The sequence below is a fragment of the Podarcis erhardii genome (genome assembly GCF_964252035.2).
Source record: "Podarcis erhardii genome assembly, chromosome: 9".
In the NCBI taxonomy this organism is placed as follows: Eukaryota; Metazoa; Chordata; class Lepidosauria; order Squamata; family Lacertidae; genus Podarcis; species Podarcis erhardii.
The window spans coordinates 19,615,654-19,639,177 of record NC_138512.1 but is presented as its reverse complement, the minus strand read 5'-3'; the positions used below and the strand labels follow the sequence as shown (position 1 = coordinate 19,639,177).

Genomic DNA, 23,524 nt, shown 5'->3' with positions numbered 1-23,524 from the left:
AACCACTGTATTTTTATTGTAAACACCAAATCAAACATGTAGTAACAATTTTTGCTTAAATTGTGATATTAACAATGTCTCACTTATGTGAATTGCATATTAGTTCATTCTTATCAAAATAATACATAAAAAATGTTGCCGGACACCTCCCCCCCAAAAATGGCGACTAGACATTCTGTTTTGGCACCTACAACCCAGGTCCCAGGAGCCATTTGGCTCCTAGCTTTTCTATCCCAGTTTCAACACTGATCCAAGCTATGTTTAATTTTTCTGAAAAAGAAAAATCGTTTTTAAAGCTTTAAACTGAATTTCTACAGAAGCACAGAGGTGTCATAATTTAAAAGCTTGCTAAATATGACTGCAGAATCAAGATGGCTGAATAACCTCTATTGCGATGGTTGATGGTTGTATCTTGGAAAGAAAGAAAAAGCACCTCTTATGGCTAGAGAATTTCAGAGGATGAAGATAAACCTTCAGATAGTCTTATCAGAGTGTGTCATATGGCTACGTTTGTATGAAGGGTCATTTTGAAAGGCTGCTGCATGTTTATTTATTAAAAAGGTTGCAAAGGGAGGTACGTCTTTATATAAAGAGATGTATTTTTTTGTAAAAGCCTGTTTTGCAGAATCTGAAAGGAATTGCCAGTCTTCTTTTGGATTCTAAGAATAGAATCCCCAAAATGTGACATTGAGGGCGCAACTCAAAATCTTGCCTTTGGAAACAAACAAGCCTTAGAAGGAATGCCATGAGTTGCTTGCTGGGATTTCAACGTCTTGCATAGCTCATTGTCTCCTCCCCGTGAACTACAACAAAGTATCCCACTAAGAGCATATTTGAACACGATTGTGTCGTTTGACTAATTTGCATAATGGATACAGGTTGCAGAATTCAGCTTTTCTTAATGTAATACAGTGGTACCTCGGGTTAAGTACTTAATTCGTTCCGGAGGTCCGTTCTTAACCTGAAACTGTTCTTAACCTGAAGCACCACTTTAGCTAACGGGGCCTCCTGCTACTGCCGCGCAGCCAGAGCACAATTTCTGTTCTCATCCTGAAGCAAAGTTCTTAATCGAAGCACTATTTCTGGGTTAGCAGAGTCTGTAACCTGAAGCGTATGTAACCTGAGGTACCACTGTATTTGGATTATTTTGGCCACACAGGTGGGCAGCCTGTGATCCTCGGCCTAATTTCGCAAGTCATCTTAAGGCAGCTCTGTTCAGGGAAGTTTTTAATGTGTGATATTTTAGTGTATTTTTGGTTTCTATGGAAGCTGCTCAGAGTGGCTGGGGAAACCCAGCCAGATGGGCGGGGTACAAATAATAATAAATAATAATAATAATAATAATAATAATAATAATAATAATAATAATATTAAGTCAGTGTTCAAAAGTCCCATTGTTCTAGGCGGATTTTGCGACCGGGAATTTCATCCACTTGAGCAGTTTCTGAGCTCTGGGCGCAGTACTGCGCCTAATATTTAACTGCCACTGCTGGAATGAAAGGAAGACCTTTTTCTGCCTCTCCACTTCCAGCCACTCTCTGAAGACTGGAGAAGAGATCCTCTTAAGAATATTAGGGGGTGGGCAGGGGAAGGACTAGACCATGTACAAAAATGATTTTAGCTGCAGTTCATTCATTTTCAGCTTTGTATTCTTGTTATTAAAAAAACACACCTAGATATTCCATTGTGGCACCCATAACGTAGGTTTAAGGTGCCATGTAGCTCCTAGCTTTCATATCACAGTTTGTAACACTGCCCTGGGTATACTATCAGTTCAGACCTATTGTGAGGGTGATCTGTCCTGCTTCTTGCATCCCACCCGGCAAAAAAGGAAAAAGAGAAGTCAGTGGGTAGCAGAGAGAGGGGGCAGAAAGAGGGAAAAGGTCCCTTCGACACTGCTGCTTTTGGCTCCTCAACCCACCACAACCACATGGTCTCCAACAAGTTGCCCCGAAATGAATGTAGCCCTGGACAGACAAAAAGTTGCCTGCACTTTCCATGATGGGTACAGTCTACATACTACTGCAGACTGTTATGTACTGAGTTGAATAGGATCCAAAATGCAGCAGTCTGATTGGTCCTAGAACAATAGGATTCAGAATGCAGCAGTCTGATTGGTCCACAGGAGCCACCCAATCCAGCTCCAGGTGGAAGTGAATCCGCAGCCTGATTGGCCTACAGGAGAATTCCGGAATTAGCCAATCACATGGGGCCCATTGTGTAAATAATATATATAAAGCAGACATTCTGGGGGAACTTCCATTCCTCCTCACCACTATGAGCTGAATAAAGAGCATGAAATCCACTCTCGACTCCGAATATATTTCACAGACCCTCCAAATGCCCCTGTTTTCCAGGGACATCCCAAATTTACAGAAGCCATCCCAGTTTTTGACTTGATCCCAGAAAGTTCCACTTTTCCTTTTGGATGTCCCTGTTTTCATTGGAGAAATTATGGAGGGGATGGAGTTATGTGAACCCCAGAGCCAAGGAGATAAGTAACTAGACAACCTTTGGAAGACATCTGAAGGCAGCGCTATATAGCTTATTATGTTTTTATATGCATTGGAAGCTGCCCAGAGTATCATCATCATCATCATCATCATCAACATCATCATTATTATGGAATAAGACATCCCTATTTTCACTGATAAATGTTGTCGGGTTTGCTATTGAAGTCAGCGGCAGACCTCTCATGGTAACCAGAGCAAAAAGAAATTGTGTGGGGCTGAACATGAAAGATACTTGATGCTTTTGGACTTTTGTGGAATTCAACTCCAGTGGCTTCTGGTACCTTCTGCCAGAATCTTTAAAATCTCACTGTCAACATGTGTTCTGCAAACTGCATTGTATTATGTTACCTTCTTCTTCTTCTTCTTTGGCAATCACTCAGAGCTGAGTAAGATTGTCTTCCATGAACATGGTTTTAACAGTAAGTGACAGTGGAGGCCAATTCTGGATCCACACATTCTTCCACAGTAGGAACATAGGTTTCCAGGTGGGAGTTGATCACGGTGAGGGTTTGCCAAGCGTGCCTTCCTCTTAGCACGTTTCTCCCTTTTGTCCTGAGTTCAAGCATCTTCAAAGCCCATGACACCTTTGGTAAAGGCTGTTGTCCAATTGGAGTGCTCACAGGCCAGTGTTTTCCCAGTTGTCGGTGTTTATACTACATTTTCTAAGATTTGCCTTGAGAGAGTCTTTAAACCACTTTTGTTGACCACCAGCATTACTCTTTCCATTTTCAAGTTCGGAATAGAGCAGTTGGATAATCAGGCTTCCAAACAACATGACCAATCCAACAAAGTTGATGTTGAAGATTCATTGCTTTGACACTGGTGATCTTTGCTTCTTCCAGTATACTGGCGTTAGTTTGCCTGTCTTCCCAAGTGATGTGTAAAAATTTCCAGAGACACTGTTGATGGAATCTTTCGAGGAGTTGGAGACAGTGTTTATAAGTGGTCCATGTTTCACATACATACAGTAAGCTTGGCATTATGTTACCACATAGGACTCAGTAGGTCTCCCCAAAGGAAGAAAAAAGCCCTTATTTTTGTCAACGTATGCAATAACAAAATGCATGAGGGTGAGGGGTTTTTTTGAGGGGAGGGAGCTAACTTTGGACCATGCAGCAAAGATCCCCATTTGAGCATAATAGCTACCATGCTACCATCTTCCAGTAGCTGAGCTGCCATGGAAGTGACCTACGAAACTGGTTTCCTCCGATGGTTATAGCAAGAATCCTGAACGTGTTTCAAGCTAGCCTTCTGAAAAATTAGCTATTGTGAAGCAGAGGCCAAAAAATGGTAGATCGCTTTCTGAGAAGAATTGTTACTTCCTTGTACTAGAAGGGAGGTCAGATTGTAATTTCTACTGTGTTCGCTTTTAACCTTGTGTAGGAGGACACAGAATCTCTGATAATTCATCATATCCTGGAGAAAAGCCTTTTTTCTCTCCCGCTGGCTGTTTTTAGCTTGCTGAACTGGCAAATTCAGCCTCCAAAGAGCCTTTCAGTTTAACTGACTGAAAAAGGTGTGGTGTTTGCTTTACCTAAGTGCTCGTGGGGCCGAGTGTTGTGTACAGACCGTATTTATGCCGTGAATCATGTTTCACCCCTCCCCCTTGCTTTTTACTATGGTATCAACGTACTGTCCTACATTTCTCTGATGGAAATAGGGACGTCCCATTCCATAAGGACAATTTTACTATTTATACCCCACACATATGACTGGGTTGCCCCAACCACTCTGGGCAGCTTCCAACATAATAAAACGTTTAATATTATTATTTTTTTTTAAAAAAAATCCCTATACTGTACAGGATTGCCTTCAGGCAGCTCCGGGGTCGGATAACTCCATACCTTCCAAAATTTCTCCATTGACAAGAGGGACATCCTAAGGAAAAGTGGGACATTCTGGGATCAAATCAGAAACTGGGATGGCTTCTCTAAATTAGGGATGTCCTTGGTAAATAGGGACACTTGAAGGGTCTGAAAATTGATAGAGAGAGAGGAGCAAATACAGTGGTGCCTCGCAAGACGAAAAGAATCCGTTCCGCGATTCTCTTCATCTAGCGGTTTTTTTGTCTTGCGAAGCAAGCCCATTGACGGCTTAGCGGATTAGCGCTATTAGCGGTTTGGCGGCTTTTAGTGGCTTTTAGCGGCTTATCAGCTTAGCGGATAAGCGGATAAGCAGCTTAGCGGCTTAGAAAAGGGGGGGGAAGGGGGGAAACCCGCAGGAACTCGCAAGACATTTTCGTCTTGCGAAGCAAGCCCATAGGAAATTTGTTTTGCGAAGCACCTCCAAAACGGAAAACCCTTTCGTCTAGCGGGTTTTTCGTCTTGCGAGGCATTCGTCTTGCGGGGCACCACTGTACCTCCCTATGGTATTATAGGGAAAATAGGGACATCCTATTCCATACCCTCTAACATTTCTCCAATGACAGTAGGGACATTCTAAGGGAAAGTGGGACATTCCAGGATCAAATCAGAAACCGGGATGGCTTCTCTAAGCCACGCATGTCCCTGGAAAATAGGGACACTTGGAGGGTCTGTCTGTCTATCGATCTATCGATCTGTCTTTCTATCTATCCATCTATCTCAGAAACAGCTACAGAAACAGCAAACACCTGGTAGCTAACCATGTGCAATTCTGCATTTTTGGGGGGAATCTTCATTTACTTTGCCTGTCTTGCATTGAAGAATTGTGGCTCTCTTTTTCTTCTTCATAATTGAAGAATCCTGACAAGTAGCCTAAATTCTGATCCGTTGGCATAAAGATAGAATTCACTCCCCCCCTCTCCCTCCCCAAAAAGCCCTACTGTCAAGCAAAATTTGCCCTTCCTCCTTATCTTATCTGTTTTGAGTCACACAAACTATTTGCACAACGCCTTGTGCTGGGAAGAAGTTGTTTGTATATGAATCACTCCCTTTTTGCCAATTTCGGAGCCTCAGCTAAGTCTTTCTTTCTTTTCTTCTGTTTGACATTTTTCTCCAGGAGTAGGAATTTAAACTGTGCGTCTCCTATTCTTTCTCTTTAAGCTTCAGATCGGCCTCATATAAATCCATTAGCTACAGGTGGGGGTTTTCAATTAATTTTTCGAACCGCTGGCATGAGCTCCCTGCCTCCACATCTCCTTTCCTTTGGCGTCCCACCCATTCCGACTGCTTCGAGGTGCCTTTAGCAAATTACTGCCATGGAATTTAAATAGCCAAAGCTCATTGACCAATAAAACCATATGTGTACTGTATAACAGAGAGTTATGTAGACCTCGTGACTCGGAGGAAAGGTTATTCAATCAAAGGTGGAAGCAGAACTAACCTGTTGCGACTGCAAGGCTAGAAAGGTAAGAGGGAAACTGGATTTTATGCGAGATTTTGGTTGATTTTATGTCCAATAGCTAAGAGTGCAGCCGGTCTCTGCTCTCCTCTGGACTGTGGGTTTTAAAAATGAAATGAAATAATTATAAACATGCAACACAGGAACACCTCGAAGACTTTTCCGTTCAGGCGACGTGTACAGATTTCATAGATGTAATAAGAGTTGACATAGTCAAACGTCATATTTAAACCCAGCATTAAAAATGTGTTCCATTGTTTTAAGACTTAAAAACCGAGCAGGCAAAAGGTTTGCCATTCTTTTAAATCAACCAAGCAAAGCAAGATTAATTTATCTTTGTATTTTTCTTGGATCCGGTTCTGCTGACCTTGTGGAGTAGGTCATTCTTCAGGTAGATATGACGAATTTGGCTCTGGGATCTGAAAGAAAGAAGTTTTGGCTTCACGGGTTTCTTAGTACAGTGAAAAGCACTAATTACTGTTCGTCTACACTAAGAAGCATTGCTGCATTAGGCAAACATAATTTTAAGCAGAATGCTTCCATATTGTGCTTATACGATGTGTGTTTCAGTGGTGTAATTTGTGCAGCATTTTGTGTAGTATTTTCACTTTTCAAAGGGCTGAGTAATGGAAGTTTCACACAAGGAAAAGCTCAAGCTGTCAATGGAGAATTGTGCTTATTTATGTGATTGTGTTTCATTAAATAAACGGGGAAATTGTTTAATTTCCCCCCAGGTTCAATCTTTATGTATTTTGTGATATGAAAATACCAAAAACACATTCTAGGCTTGCATCGTATTCCTGAACTGCAGTCCTGAAATAGAAAAAGTGGGTTTCAGGTGTTAAAGAGAGATGGTTTAGATGCACTTCTTGTGACATTGGCATCAGTTCAAACTAGGGCTGGTTTGTTTTGTGTAGTTTTCTAACACAGTTTCACGTTTATAACGGTGGCATTTAAATCTTCAGAAAAAGCAACTGAATTCCAGTTTTACTGGGGAGAAAAGGTATAAGGACTATTTTGGAGCCAATTTAACAAGCTTTCATGTGCTTGTTCTGATAGAAATACAGGTGTATTGAGCTTTAAATAGTTGGGGCAAATCCTCTCTAACTTCTTTCCACAGTGTAAATCTATATGAATATACACTGTGGAAAGAGCCTACCTTTTGGCTTAGGTAGAGCAACATTGGTGGGGTGCAACAAAGGGAAGATTTCAAAGTTTGTGTCTCATTCCACTTCTTTCAGAATGGAATAAAAAAACTCTAGGTGAACTTTCAACCAGAATTAAACTTTGAACCCGAGTGTAAATTGCACCGGTTCCTGCCCCTCAGTTAAATACCACAATACCCTACGAAGTCCCCCTGTCCTAGTTAAACATTTAAAACACACACAAAACCCCCCACAAAAACAATGTTACATTAACACTGAGCAGAGGTAACTTAATCTGGCACTTGCTCAGCCAAGACTAGTTATTGTGTCTTTCCATTTCAGCAAAAGGTTCAAAGTTTTGCACGGCCTTCACAGTTCAGAGATCAGGCACAAATTGCTGCACTTTGCAGTTCAGTTCCACAGATATGATAAATTTCCGCAGCCGTAATGATTGCTTTTCCCTCTCTCTTCCCCATCCCCCCTCCCTCTCCCCTTCCACACAGAGGTGATGCAGTTAAAGGCATGTGCAAGTTGGTCATTGGCACCTGGGTTTAATGAATAACTAAATGATACCTTAAGCTTTCATGGGCGCAAGGTGGAGATTATGAAAGAGTCCAAACTGCGAATTGGGGGTGGGGTGGGGGGTGAGATGACGCTCTGTGTGCAAGAGCAGGAAAGTTGAAACACTACCATTCCTAATGGCATTTCATTGGAAGGACATCCCACTGAAATCAGTTTTCGTGCAAATCTGCCAGATCTTTTAATTTCAGATAGAAACTACTCGTGCAACATTTTCGTGGATATTATAAGTCCTGTGAGCCTAGGATTTGCATGGTGTTTAAACTTTTACCCAGAACAAGAATGGCTGGGGAAACCCAGCTAGATGGCTGGGGCATAAATAATAAAATTATTATTAATACTTCTTATTTTAGTCTGATTTGCAGGTTTGCTTTCTCCACTGACCCTTGTAATTTTTCAAAGGCTAGCATGATAATGCAACACTGTGAGAACAACTCTTAGGGACCATGGAGGCTTCAGCTCCACCAATAAAATATTTGAGGGGGCTGGAGGCTCACCCCCCAAGTGATGGGCACTGCCATTCAAATGGTATGTGCGCACTGCATCATGTGATCGATTATGTGAGCAGGGCTTACCTGGGCTCCCACAATATTTTATTCAAGTTAGCACCCCTGGTTACGCAGAAATAAACATGGCACAAACTTTTATGTACCTCCAGGTATAGGGCGGTATATAAATTCAAATAATACTATATTGCCAGAGTGGTGCATGCTCTAGTTATCTCCCGCTTGGACTACTGCAATGCGCTCTATGTGGGGCTACCTTTGAAGGTGTCCCGGAAACTGCAATTAATCCAGAATGCGGCAGCTAGACTGGTGACTGGGAGTGGCCCGCCAAGACCATATAACACCAGTTCTTAAAGATCTTCATAGGCTCCCAGTACGTTTCCGAGCACAATTCAGAGTGTTGGTGCTGACCTTTAAAGCCCTAAACGGCCTCAGTCCTGTGTACCTGAAGGAGCGTCTCCACCCCCGTCATCCAGCCTGGACACTGAGGTTCAGCGCTGAGGTCCTTCTGGCGGTTCCCTCGCTGCGAGAAGTGAGGTTACAGGGAACCAGGCAGAGGGCCTTCTCAGTAGTGGCGCCTGCCCTGTGGAACGCCCTCCCAGCAGATGTCAAGGCAATAAACAACTATTTTACTTTTAAAAGACAACTGAAGGCGGCCCTGTTTAGGAAAGTTTTTAATGTCTGACGCTGTATTGTTTTTAATATTCTGTTGGAAGCCTCCCAGAGTAGTTGGGGAAACCCAGCTGGATGGGCGGGGTATAAATGATAAGTTGTTGTTGTTGTTGAATAATAATAATAATAATAATAATAATAATACAGTAAAACAATATGTGCTTTTAAACCAATTAGGCAGCTGCATATTGACTGCGGTGTATATGTTGCATTTAAATTGAAAACAATTCTTAGACTGCAGACTGCAGCTCAAAAAACAGCAGGAGGGAAATCTCTACACCCCAACCTTCTTAGCCCAGGATCACATTTATAAACATAAGAAACCCTGTGGGTCCCAGAAAATATTCATTTCACAGTAGTAAAGCTAGAGATGCTCTGCATTATACAGTGCTATCATTGGACCAGCTGAGTGTGTTCCACTTTGACTGGCAGCTGCTCTGTTTGGTTTCAGCCAATGGCATTTCCTTTTGCCCAGGCTTGAACTTGTGGTACCTTTTAAATACAAAAGAAGAAGATGCCTCCACATTTGTATGCATGATACGGAAGGGGAGGGCATGTCTTCTTCACCTTCTTCTTCACTACAATATATCCATTTATTTCCAATTGTCAATGTCAAAAGGGACTAAAATCTATAAAATTCATAGAAAATCAACGTGCCAATTTGCTCAATTTCTCTAGGACTCCATGACATTTCCCCTGTCCTCCATAATCCCTCAAGCAAGGTGTCTAAACCCTAATCCTGTCAAATCACTCTGCCAAGCCTGGCAATGCCAGGTGGCAGACTATGTGTACATGGACCACTGTCTTCTCATCACCGGTACTCAGGATGTGCTTATCTGCGCATATCTCCAGCTCTGCATATTCCCCCCTCCCTCCTCCATATGTTAATCCTGTGTAACCCAACCTCTTCTTAAAGTATTCATGATGTAATCTGTGTTACCCAACCTCTTCTTAATGTTTCATTTACAGATAGGTAGCCGTGTTGGTCTGCCATAGTCAAAAAAATTTCCTTCCAGTAGCACCTTAAAGACCAACTAAGTTAGTTCTTGGTATGAGCTTTCGTGTGCATGCACACTTCTTCAGATACATCTGAAGAACTGTGCATGCACACGAAAGCTCATACCAAGAACTAACTTAGTTGGTCTTTAAGGTGCTACTGGAAGGAAATTTTTCTCTCTTCTTAATGTATTCATGATGTAACTGGGATGTATTTTGCACTGTATTCTGGGACATGGAGGGAAGTTTCAAAAGTTCATGTCACCCCTTCCTCGCTGTTCAATCTCGCCTTGAACCTGTTGCGCAATAAACTTGGATCTTCTGCAGCTTGCTCCTGTCTCCGGCTGAGCTCATTTTCCTCCGCAGGGGCCCGCGGACTTAGTCCGACGAGCTGGGTGGCAGAGCAGCCTCGCACCCAGATTTTACCGTAACAATGCATCTTTCTTTTTTGGTCATAAACCAACAACCCAGTCTGGGAGAGGTGAGGGCGGGTGGGATGCCTTCTGCTCCATAATCATGTTACGCTTTGCTGCAAAGTAGGTGGGTATCGCATTATGATCCGTCTGCCCAAATGCATGTGAAATTTCAGTGCTGATTTCAGGCCCGTGCCTATTTTTCTGTTTGGCTTTTCACTGTTTAAACTATGGCAACAGCCCTACCTGAAGTGTTGCTATTGCACTGCGTGAAACCGCAGTGAAACCGCCTGTAAACTCTGCATAAACCGCGGTTCCCTCGTAGCTGCACTTAACAGCTTCGGCTAAATCCGGGGCCGGTGTTTCTCAGCTTGGATTCCTCACAGTGTCCTGTGGAAAGAGCTGCCCTTTCTCAATACAGTGGTACCTCTGGTTACGTACTTAATTCATTCCGGAGGTCTCTTCTTAATCTAAAACTTTTCTTAACATGAAGCACCACTTTAGCTAATGGGGCCTCCCGCTGCTGCCATGCCGCCCCCTCGCAATTTCTGTTCTCATCCTGAAGCAAAGTTCTTAACCCAAGGTAATATTTCTGGGTTAGCGGAGTCTGTAACCTGGAGCGTATGTAACCTGAGGTACCACTGTACTCAATAAGAAAATAAGAAAATGCAGCGCAGGAGAGTGATGGAGGAGCGACAGCTTCCTCCACAAGCAAGACAGAGGAAGGAGGGGAAGGAGACGTGGCCTGAGGAGAGTCCTAGTTGCTGCATCAGGAGACTTGGCGGACCAGATTAGGCCCATAAACCAGAAGCTCCCGATCCCCAAATTATGCTATGCAGATGAGCAGATATATATATATAAGGACGACATGCCAACATCAGGTTTGCATTGATGAAAACTCTCTATGTTTTGTTAGAGCAACGGAACAAAATAACCAAAAATGGTACTTGCCATTTATGCAGCTCCATCCTAATTTACTGGTGGAAAATAGGGGACTGTTTGACACAGTTCCACAAGAAAGGCTATGTTTTCTTAATGGGTATCATTATTATTTTCCAAATTCCTTTACAATGAACCTAGTAAATTTTACTCACTGTAGCTTTTAAAATGAAACTGTTTTGCGTTCTTAGGGCAACATTTTAGGAAATTTCTATCTACCTCTTTCAACTGCCATTTTGTTTCAACCTCATCTGCAGTTCTATAGCTAACTTAATACAGTGGGAATGCCATAAATAAATGCTCGGTGTTTAAGGAGATAACAAAAATCACTGCGTTAAAGCTGACCGAAAGTCCAGAGGTAGCATTGTTATCAATTTACAATGGGGTGGAAGCTTCGCAGCCTCTGAAAGAATTGCTCACAAATTTATTGACAGCTGCACGAATTATTATAGCTAGGAAGTGGAAGGGGTAAGGAGAATATAAAATGGAAGAATGGTAGAATTGTGGGATATAGCTATTAACGATAAATTAACATGTGCCATCAAGGTAAGAGAGGGAATATGCAGGAGAAATGATTTTGAGGAGACATGAAAGGTGTTTGTAGAATTTGTGCTGTTAAAGCGGAAAGGGCTCAAACCATCGCAAGAGGTGTTGAAATTTTAGGAGGTTGGATAGTTACAATGGAATGGTCTCAGCGGTGGGGGGCACTTTTTATTCTTATTTATTTATGATTATTACTTTGTCAAAATAAAAAATAAAATAAAGAAATGCTCCACCTTGTCAACATTATATCACCTCTTTTTTTGGGGGGGGGGGTGTCAGTTGCCTTTTATTGACACACTGTGTGTCGGAGAAAGCATCACAGCAACAGAGGAATAAAAGAGCCCCAGTGATCTTCAGGGGTATAGATTGAAGATTTTGACTTGTGTGTATGCATGTGTGAGTTGAGCTTGTGGCTAAGATTCTCATGACTGTTAAGGACAATATGCGATTATATGAAATACGTCCCAAGTTTTCATATCAAAAGTACCCTGATCAAAATGCCCCTTGGAAAAATAATTGAAGTCTAATAAGATTCATCCTGGGATGCTGTAGCATTTTTGTGTCTGCGAATCAGATCACTAATCCCTTTTCATCCTCCACATCTTCGCATCATGTGTTCTAGTCATCTTGTTTTCAAATGTTAAATAGTATTTTAATATTTCTTTTTAAGTAAGAGTTTGGCTGCATTAAATCATTGCGGGAGGAGGCATGCTTTCGTAAATCAGGGATGGGGCGGCTCTGCACATCTTTGCTGGCCGGGGCTGCAGGGACTTGTAGTTCAAAGCACTTAATAATAATAATAATAATAATAATAATAATAATAATAATTTATGTATTTATTTATACCCTGCCCATCTGGCTGTGTTTCCCCCAGCCACTCTGGGTCGCTCCCAAAATAATATTAAAAACACAATAATACATCAAACATTAAAAACTTCCCTAAACAGGGAAGTATGTGTGTATCTGAAGAAGTGTGCATGCACACGAAAGCTCATACCAAGAACTGACTTAGTTGGTCTTTAAGGTGCTACTGGAAGGAATTTGTTTTGTTTTGACTATGGCAGACCAACACGGCTACCTATCTGTAACTTCCCTAAACAGGACTGCCTTCAGATGTCTTCTAAAAGTCAGATAGTTGCTTATTTCCTTGACATCTGATGGGAGGGCGTTCGACAGGGCGGGCGCCACTACTGAGAAGGCCCTCTGCCTGGTTCCCTGTAACCTCACTTCTCGCAGTGAGGGAACCACCAGAAGGCCCTTGGAGCTGGACTTCAGTGTCCGGGCTGAACAATGAGGGTGGAGATGCTCCTTCAGGTATACTAGGCCAAGGCTGTTTAGGACTTTAAAGGTCAGCACCAATACTTTGAATTTTGCTCAAAAATGTACTGGGAGCCAATGTAGGTCTTTCAGAACCAGTGTTATATGGTCTCAGCAGCCACCTAGACTGCATCATATTGGGAAAGGCTGTTCTACAGAGAGGATCTGGGTTGTAAACATTCCTGAATGTGTTCTATGTTAGCATCTTTTTTGCCATGCGAAGAAACAGTATCCTTTTAAGCAGCAACTCTGCTACCTTGCAAGCCAAAGCAGTAAGCAACGTAAGCAAACTGCTTCATGGCGACTTTTATAGAAATCGCATAGATAGACCAATTTTTGAACTTGTGTTATTAATGCCCAACAATTCCTAAGAAATGATATTTGCAATGGGGTATAAACTGCAGGATATAATCCTGCCAACCTTCACCCTACATCTTGTTCCAAGTGGTACCTTGGTAGTCGAACGGCTTGGCTCCCTAACAAATCGGCTTCCGAACGCTGCAAACCCGGAAGTGAATGTTCCGGTTTGCGAACGTTTTTCAAAAGCCGAACATTCGATGCGGCTTCTGCTTGAGTGCAGGAAGCTCCTGTAGCCAATCGGAAGCTGTGCCTCAGTTTTTGAACCATTTCAGGACTCAAACAGAGTCCCAGAACCAGAATTTGAGAACCAAGGTACCACTGTACGTTGAATCGTGGTTTGGCAGTACTGTCTGGAAAAAAATGAGCAAAGCCAGCCACGCATGGGGCTCGCATGAGCTCTCATCTCTTACTTCCGTGTAGATGGGAGAAGGATCTTGGCAGGGTTTTGATTTACTTTCACATGGGCCTTGCTACAGAACCCATCTTCAGACCACGCGTCGTGCTTTGTCGAGAAGAGTTTGTTTGCATGTCAACGTTGCCATACACGAACCGAGCCAAATCTTGTTGCTAGGTGTATGTTTGCCTCTTCGCAATCACACTTCCCTTCCAAGAACTACCCAGATCTCATGCGAGAGAAACGTTCCCATGTTGCCGACTGCATCTAACGTCCTCCTTTCTGACCTCTTTGTTCAGGTACTTTGAATGATCAGGACATAATGACAGCTGAAGACTCCACTGCCAGGATGAGTAACGATGCTTCCAATATGCAGTCAAATAAGGTCCCCGAAGGTGTGGCCGGCGCACCGAACGAAGCTGCGCTTCTGCAACTAATAGAACGTACGGGTTACGCCATGGTACAAGAGAATGGGCAGCGCAAGTATGGCGGACCCCCACCGGGCTGGGAAGGCCTTCATCCTCCCCGCGGATGCGAAGTCTTTGTGGGCAAAATCCCTCGTGACGTCTACGAGGATGAGCTAGTGCCCGTCTTCGAAACCGTGGGGAGAATCTACGAAATGCGTCTGATGATGGACTTTGACGGGAAAAACCGTGGCTACGCCTTTGTGATGTACACCCAAAAATACGAAGCCAAGCGTGCTGTCAAGGAGCTGAACAACTATGAAATCCGTCCAGGGAGGCTGTTAGGGGTGTGCTGCAGCGTGGACAACTGTAGGCTGTTCATTGGAGGGATCCCCAAAATGAAAAAGAGAGAAGAAATTCTAGAAGAGATCTCCAAGGTGACGGAAGGCGTGCTCGACGTCATTGTGTACGCCAGCGCAGCGGATAAGATGAAAAACAGAGGATTTGCCTTCGTGGAGTACGAAAGCCACAGGGCAGCCGCCATGGCGAGGAGGAAACTGATGCCTGGCCGAATCCAGCTTTGGGGTCACCAGATTGCAGTTGACTGGGCCGAGCCGGAAATCGATGTTGATGAAGATGTCATGGAGACGGTCAAAATCCTGTACGTGAGGAATTTGATGATTGAAACCACCGAGGATACAATTAAGAAAGTGTTTGGGCAGTTCAACCCCGGATGCGTGGAACGGGTTAAAAAAATACGAGATTATGCCTTTGTACACTTCACGAGTCGGGAAGATGCTGTTCATGCCATGAATAACCTCAATGGGACTGAACTCGAAGGGTCCTGCCTGGAAGTTACCTTAGCCAAGCCAGTAGACAAGGAACAGTACACTCGCTACCAGAAAGCAGCAAAAGGAGGAGCAACACCTGAAGTCACTCAGCAGCCAAACTACGTTTACTCATGTGATCCGTACACCCTGGCATATTATGGATATCCGTATAATGCTCTGATTGGCCCAAATCGAGAATATTTTGTGAAAGGTTAGTAGACAACTTTTGGCCCCCTTTGGGGTTATCTGGGCCAGCTTTCCTTAAGTACACCAGTGGCATGGAAATTCTGGTCGTTATTGATCCAGAGCAGATTCTAGCGTATAGTTAGCAAAGTAAAAACTTAAACATGTTGCAGGATTCCCCAAAAATAGACCAGAGGCAATTGTATTTCATCCAGCAGAGCTTTACTGCTGCTGAAGGCAAAATGAGCATAATGATCACAAATCCCAATACATTCAGGATTGGCACTGTCCATAAGAAATCCAGTTGCCGTGGACTAGGGGCACTAGGCTAGTCTCTGAAATATTCCCAGTAAATTAGAGTATAGAAATATTAAAGCCTTGTGCCTCCTTCCCAAATCCTGGGAAGCTTATACCCGGCTTAGGGAGGCATGTGTGATGCTACCAGCAGGGTCCAAGAGCCTTCCTGCCATCTTCCCAACACCTGCCCAACTTTGGGAAGGAGGCATCGGGGCTCCAGAATTCTGTCCTACTTCCTGTATTGTTACTACTTCCTGTATTGTTATCTTCTCGTGATCCTAAACTTGTGTATCTCCATGCTTGTTGGTTCAGAAACGAAACAGGGCTTCCCAACACTATGGTAGGGGTTATGGCAAATTTATGTGACTCTAGACATGGACACGGGTAGCGCTGTGGGTTAAACCACAGAGCCTAGGACTTGCCGATCAGAAGGTCGGTGGTTCGAATCCCCGCAGTGGGGTGAGCTCCCATTGCTTGGTCCCTGCTCCTGCCAACCTAGCAGTTCGAAAGCACATCAAAAGTGCAAGTAGATAAATAGGCATCTCTCTGGCGGGAAGGTAAACGATGTTTCTGTGCACTGCTCTGGTTCGCCACATGACCCAGAAGCTGTATGCCAGCTCCCTTGGCCAGTAAAGCAAGATGAACGCCACAACCCCAGAGTCGGTCACGACTGGACCTAATGGTCAGGGGCCACTTTACCTTTACCTTTAGACATGGATATGCGCATACATAATTTTATGTGCCGCGGCTTACGACATGAAAAATATACCAAACTACAACTTGACAAAAGTAGTCATAAACAATAAATAAAACATTTAAAAATACGCAGCCCGACAGGCATGTCTATTAAATCACAAATTTAAAAAGAAACGGGCGTGGGGGGAGGCAAAAAGTGTCTGAGGAAGACTGAGAATGCTCAAAGAGCTCCAGGAGAAAACAGACTGTTGAGCTTAGTGGTTAAGGTGTTGTTTTTTTCCAAGGACCATGGGTGGAAGGAGAATTCACCTGCTTGAACCCCCTAAAAAGCTATAGTACCCAGAGGCAGGAATTGGAGGCAGGGTTCTACGAAGCTGAAAGGTGAATAAATAATCCCTGCCTTTCATGCAGAAGGAAAAGGAACATTTCCTTTTGCTGCTTCCTTTAAGTCTTTTCAATGCCCACCCCTGCCAGTATATAGCAATAAAAAACCCTGCGTTTTGACCTGCCAATTTTAGGGCTATAGACTGGGATGGAGGTTTCTAGGGAATGGGAAAGCAAATAGGCACTTTCTTAAAATATCTTCTCTACCATGTCTCCCCCCCCCGCCCCCAAGAACACCCAAAAGTACAGTTGGTTGATTGCATTTATATCCCTTAGTTTTTCCCCACCCCTCACAACAACCCTGTAAAATAGGTCAGTCTGAGTACTATTGATTCTCCAAGTCACGGCTATAATGATGGAATTCTATTGTGGTATTAAATGTAGATTTCATTGCATTACGTTTATAGATTGTTAACTGCTCTGGTATCATTTAGATGAAGAGCAGTTCCGTGCCGGTTGCAGCTCTTAACTGGAGCATTCCAATGCACTGCAACATTTTGCTGTGGGCCCCTAGTTGTCTTCGCCTTTAGGCCAGTTTCCAGTTTCAAACTCCCTTAAACGCACAGGGAATTTCCCTTGCCTGGTGTTCTGCAGAAGAGTGCAGAGAGCACAGAGATGAACTGCACTCTCCGGAGGTCCTTGCAGAGAAGGCCTCTGTCCACATGGACCCTGCCCATTAAGAACGAAGCACATTTTGCTAGCTTTTAGTAGAAGCTGCCATCGTTCTTTCCCTATGACCAACAGCATCTCCAAAACCATTCCATTAATTTATTTCAACAAAGTGACACTTCAAAGATGTCAGTATGCCCATGGATACGTTTTTTCCAAATTACATCCTTGCATAAAAATGAATGACTCCCATTGATTTCTAAAGGCATTTATCATGTCAACTATTATCTGTTGGTTGTTTCGCATACATCGAACCCTTGATTTAAAAAAAACAAAAAACCTTGCAAAACTGAGTGGCTTGTGGTCATATCATTTTATCATATGTACTATTGTGCTGTGATCTAAACCACTGAGCCTCTTGGGCTGGCCGACTGGAAGGTCGACGGTTCGAATCCCCCCAACAGAGTGAGCTCCCGTTGCTCTGTCCCAGCTCCTGCCAACCTAGCAGTTCGAAAGCATGCCAGTGCCAGTAGATAAATAGGTACCACTGCAGCAGGAAGGTAAACGGTGTTTCCGTGTGCTCTGGTTTCCGTTACAGTGTCCCGTTGCACAAGAAGCGGTTTAGTCCTGCTGGCTACATGACCTGGAAAGCTGTCTGCGGACAAATGCCGGCTCCCTCGGCCTGAAAACGAGAGTAGCGCCGCAGCCCCATAGTCACCTTTGATGCTTTGTCCCAGCTCCTGCCAACCTAGCAGTTTGAAAGCATGTCAAAGTGCAAGTAGATAAATAGGTACCACTCCGGTGGGAAGGTAAACGGCGTTTCCGTGTGCTGCTCTGGTTCTCCAGAAGCGGCTTAGTCATGCTGGCCACATGACCCGGCAGCTGGATGCCGGCTTCCTCGGCCAATATAGTGAGATGAGCGCCGCAACCCCAGAGTCGGCCACGACTGGATCTAATGGTCAGGGGTCCCTTTACCTTTACCTTTAACCATCCAGGGATCCTTTAGCTTTTAGCTTTTAGCTTTTACCTTATTATCATTATTGCAAGCAGTAATCAGTTTTAGCAACTGAGATCTGCAACAAAATGTTGCTGTGTAGAGTGTTCAGATCACACTCAGTACTCCTTGGGCTTTTTGGGTTTTCCCCCCCTCTTAGGCAGTTGGCCAGCTTTAATCACAAAAATGAAATGCCTGCAGGGTTTTCCTGCTGCAGAAAGCTCATGTGAGAGCGTCCCAGAGCCCATGAATCTCTCTACCTTGCTTGGGGATGAGGACCAAGGCCTGCTTAGGTCCAGAAAGATCGAGATGATGGCGCAGGGGCAGTTCTGGGGTTGTCCTGGTTATATGCAGTTTTGACTTTACACACAATCCTTGGAACCGAAGTCCCCACGCAAGTTGTGAGTCACCTGTATCTCGAACATCTAAAGCAGGGTTAGAAAATGTTGCTAAGACACTCAACCGATGAGACAAGAAGATAGCAAAATACTAAAATACTCCTTAAGCTGAAATAAAAACATGTACCAATCCTAACAGCTAATTACTGGGCTTTACATTCAGTACTACAGATAAGGCAAAAGGCTCTTGCACCCTTTGTAAACCTTTTGTTCCTTCCTTCTTCCAGCATTAGATTGTAGACTTTCCAGTCGAGTGGATGCTAATGCTTCCTTGTGAGTTTAGCGGATCCATTGTATGGTGTGTGTTTTCTATTCCCAAGCAGGCAGCGTTCGAGGCAGAGGACGAGGTGCAGCAGGGAACAGACTCCCCGGCCCGAGAGGCTCATACCTGGGGGGCTATTCTGCAGGCCGCGGCATATATAGCCGATACCATGAAGGGAAAGGGAAACAGCAAGAAAAAGGATACGAACTTGTGCCCAATTTGGAATTGTCTGCTGTCAACCCCGTGGCCATTAAACCCGGCACTGGTCAGTATGATTTATTGAGATGGGGAGCTAAATATGTTCTCCTTTTCAGGGTGCTTTTAGATATCAGCTTTCCCTGCAAACCTATTCAGTAGCTGTCAGAGTGCTATCAGTGGCTCCCGGCTGGTTGCCCAGGGAAGTATAAATACGAGGAAAAGATTATTACAGTCCTTTTTTATTTCAAACTTTACAGGGAGAGGCTATAGAACCCAGCCTCATGGATGATGGCGTCTTTGAGCTCTTTGCTCTCCTACAGGGGAGAGGCAAGTTCTGCCGATTAAGGTTGGACATATTCCATGAGACTCTTAATCTCAGCATCGTCGGTTTGAACCCTGCATTGGGCAGAAGAGTCCTGCCTTGCAAGGGTCGGACCCTGGTGGTCCCTTCCAACTCTACAATTCTGTGATTCCATGGTTCTAATTTCAGTTTCTCCCTGTTTCTCCTTTTTTCCAATCTTAAATCCATTTCCACATCAGTCTGTGAAGTAAACCCTCCTGGAAATTCATCAGGATTTAAGTGCATTTCTCCCCCTAACATTCACATGTTCATATGCAGTTTTCCCTAAATATACACATTTTTGCAGAGCAATTTTCCCCTAACAGAATGCGTTTTTTGTAAACTGTTTTCAAAAACATATGCATTTGTTAATGCGCCCTTTACCACAGTGTTCCATTTTTGTACGCATTTCTTGGAGGGAGAACTTCACTGCGAAGTTTGGAAAAGAGCACATTTCAAAGGGTGACTGTGTTTCAGTTCTTGTTTCAGAAAAGAGGTTCAAATGTGAACGGAATTGAGTTCCTCCCACACCCCGAGTGCCAATTCTCCTTCATCCCTAGTGCCAATTCCACCTCTCCTCCACAGTCCCTGAAGATCAGCTTCTGAGATCTGGGGGACCCTCCAAACAAAGTGAAGGGTGGTGTGAGGGGCTTCAGGAAGCAGAGCGAATGGGCGAAACCAGCCTCCCCTGCTCCTCTCTTAGTGGAGGCATCTGCCAAAGCAAAAGCCCTGTGTAGACCAGAGCTTTTGCAAACTGCGTGTCGCGACACTTTAGTGTGTCAGCTGCAGTATGTTGGTGTGTCATGCAAACTCTCCCCACGTTCTTCCTGAGGTTGGAAAGCAGTTAGTTTAACCTCCGGTTTGCTAGCAAAACTGAATTATTGCATCGTGAAATGATGCATGTCTAAAAAGTGCATCACCAACATGAAAGGTTTGGAAAGCTCTGTGCTTTCATCAAAATCCAAAGTCATCAAACTGGATTGCATCCTAGGTCCACCTAGGTCCAACATGTTGGAAAAGGCAACTAATGTTGTGTCCTGCTCGTGTGAGCAAATATGCACATATCAGAGAGAGAACCCGCTTTCATGTGCATCTGTCAGGGACTGGGCAGAGGAGGAATGGTGGAGACAGCCTCCCCAGCCTGACCCTTCCAGAGAAGAAGACAACAGTTCAGAATGACAACAGGGGTCTGAGGGAGGTCACAGCTCAGAGGCAGATGAGGGGGAAAGCTGGGAAATAATGGGAGAGGAGGAGGAAGAAGTACCAGAGGTACTGACCGCTGACGGACACAGTGTCTTTAGAAAGCATTCCAGAACCCCTCCTCTCCCAGAACCCAGCGGGCATTGAAAGTAGGAGAGCAGAGAACTCGGAGGTAAAAGGCACAGGCCAGCCATCGTAGGGATGACGTATAATGGGAGAGGCGGAGGGGGTGGGGTTTCCCTTGAAGCAACACCATTACTCTAAGAGGCTGCATTTCTAAGCCTCTCTCTGTGAATATTGAATAAAAGCATTGGTAAGAACTTTCCTTGTCATATCCATTCCTGGCCACCTACCATGGGGATAGGGACGCGGGTGGCGCTGTGGGTTAAACCACAGAGCCTAGGACTTGCCGATCAGAAGGTCGGCGATTCAAATCCCCGTGATGGGGTGAGCTCCCGTTCTTCAGTCCCAGCTCTTGCAAACCCAGCAGTTTGAAAGTGCACCAAAAAGTGCAAGTAGATAAATAGGTATCGCTCCGACGGGAGGGTAAACGGCGTTTCCGTGTGCTGCTCTGGTTTGCCAGAAGCAGCTTAGTCATGCTGGCCACATGACCTGGAAGCTGTACGCCGGCTCCCTCGGCCAATAAAGCAAGATGCGTGCCGCAACCTAGAGTCGATCACAACTGGACCTAATGGTCAGGGGTCCCTTACCGTGGGGATTGGAACCTCTGATGGCTGACAGCATCTGAGGAAAGGAATGCGTTCCATGACATTCCACAATGTGCTCTGGAACCCGTACATATCACGCTAGATTAAAAGCTACAACAACAAATGTCAAGAGTGCCAGGATTATGATTGTCTCAAGCGTAGACTGAAAATATCCCGTTCTGGTCTATTTCAGTGGCTATCCCAACTATTGGTACCCAGTATTCCGTGTTTCAAGCAGCGCCAACAGCAAAGATGATTGAAGATGGGAAAATCCACGCCGTTGAGCATATCATCAGCCCCATTGCTGTCCAGCAGGATCCTGCTAGTGCGGCGGCAGCTGCAGCCGCCGCCGTATTACCTTCAGTTTCAACCCCTCCTCCTTTTCAGGTAAATTTTCATCAAGGTGTAGAAAGCCTGGCTTCTTGCCATGCTGCTGTTGAGAGAATGTCCTTGTTGAGAAAACGAGACCCCTGTCTCCAAGTTCGTTCACTTACTCTGCATGTGGGATCTGGCGGGAGCATATTGTTATTATTTATCAAAATAAAATAAAAATACAAGGGAAAAGCACAAAATACATAATAAAAATACAAAGAGCACAAAACAATAATCTCCCCGCCCTGTGTGTGCAGGGTAGATGTGCCAAACCAACACATTTTCAGGGCCCCAACCAAATACCTGGCATATCCAATTGTGTGAAGATAGATAATCTGAACATAAATTATTTCAAAGGTTTTTTGGGGGTAGGTGATGATTAGGGATGCCATGTGTCCTCTTTTCCCAGGACACATCCTCTTTTTCAGGGGTAAAATTTCTGTCTGGGTGGATTAAATTTGTCAAAATGTCTCTGGTTATACTTTCTGTTTGAGACATGTCTATAACTGGTGGTTGCTTTCCTTTTCTCTCCCCCCCCCAGCAATATATCACAGCTTCTATAGCCTACATATAGTAGGGGTATTTAAAATGAGAGTTGTCATAGCATCCTCTTTTTTTGCTCTTCAAAATATGGCAACCCTAGCAATGATCATCAGAACATGTCCCTGTTTCTATAGCATCCCTCACAGTGAAGTACAAAGTCCTCTGTTAACATTCTCCAAATGTTACAAAATCTGAGGGTGTTTGAGAGACGCTGGTTTGGGGAAGGCAGAAAGAGACCAAGTTACAGACAGCAAATTCTCACTGTTCCAAGAAAAAGGATGTGGCCTGGTTTCTAAAATATGCTTAGGCATGCAGGCTATAGATCAGTCGGTAGAGCGTGAGGCTCTTCCTCTCACGGTCGTGGGTTCGAGTCCCACATGGGGGTCGGACTTCATGACCCTCGCGGCTCCTTCCGACTGGACAGTTCTACGATTCTATATTGTAGCAGACTTTTTTCTTTCTTTTCTTGGGGGGGGGGCGGGAACTATTTCGGGGATTGAGATTTCACTGTTGTCGTTTCCAGGGCCGGCCCTTAACTCCCGTGTACACGATGGCTCCCAACGTGCAGAGAATCCCAGCCGCGGGGATTTATGGCGCAAGTTACGTTCCCTTCGCTGCCCCAGCCACAGCGACGATAGCCACACTACAGAAGAATGCCGCTGCTGCAGCCGCTGCAGCCGCTTATGGCGGCTATGCCAGTTATATCCCTCAGGCATTCCCAGCTGCAACATTTCAGGTTCCAATCCACGATGTCTATCAAACCTATTGAAACAGCTGGTCTTTTGGGGGGGGGGGTTGGAGGGTCTGGGGTGGGAGGGGTGGGATGGGATTGTATTGAAGGAACATTTTACTATTTATGAAGAAAGAACCTACTGCGGATGACTTACCGGTACATTTAGATGCCAGAAAACTGCTGATAAAACCTGGAAGTGAAGTTCATATCAACGATACCATCGAGTTTGAAATCTTTTATACATATGAAGTTTTTACTAACTTTTTAGGCTGTTTTTTAAAAATTTAATATGCCTGTATTCCTACATTTCTAAAACGGCTTGTTTTTCCAGTGCCCATTCTTCTATGCAGGTTTATTACACAGCGGTAGGTTTTTAGCAATTATTTTCACCATGTTTGTGGTATGAAGGTTATTTTTTAGCAAGTTCTGCACTCCAGAGATTTCTATTTTGTAGTGCCTTTAATAATATATCAACTAAATATTGAAAAAGCGCATCTGAGCAGCTAGGGAAAAGTTTTTAAACAATATATTTTGAAGAATATATTCATATTTAAAGAATACATGCAATAGATTTTTTTTTTAAAGAAAGAAATTATATACAAACGTGTGTCTTATTTAAAAAGTTAAACTGGAAAGTGCAATTTGAAAGTGACTGAGACCTCTGCATTACGTCCTG

The 23,524-nt window shown here is 44.1% G+C and overlaps 1 protein-coding gene across 8 annotated transcripts in view; it reads left to right on the top strand.

Moving 5' to 3' along the window:
• RBM47 (RNA binding motif protein 47) overlaps positions 1-22,904 on the top strand; it is an 87,422-nt gene extending 64,518 nt beyond the window's left edge. For 4 of the 8 annotated variants that reach the window (XM_081875808.1, XM_081875809.1, XM_081875812.1 and 1 more), the window contains exons 2-5: positions 13,998-15,143; positions 18,814-19,020; positions 21,394-21,587; positions 22,639-22,904. In XM_081875808.1, coding sequence (XP_081731934.1) covers positions 14,021-15,143; positions 18,814-19,020; positions 21,394-21,587; positions 22,639-22,884 — 1,770 coding nt within the window. In that variant the 5' untranslated portion in view covers positions 13,998-14,020 and the 3' untranslated portion in view covers positions 22,885-22,904. Of the gene's footprint in view, positions 1-5,312; positions 5,842-13,997; positions 15,144-18,813; positions 19,021-21,393; positions 21,588-22,638 lie in introns of those variants that run through there. The other 4 variants (XM_081875810.1, XM_081875813.1, XM_081875814.1 and 1 more) reach the window with 4 other exon arrangements.
• The last annotated feature ends 620 nt before the right edge of the window (positions 22,905-23,524 follow it).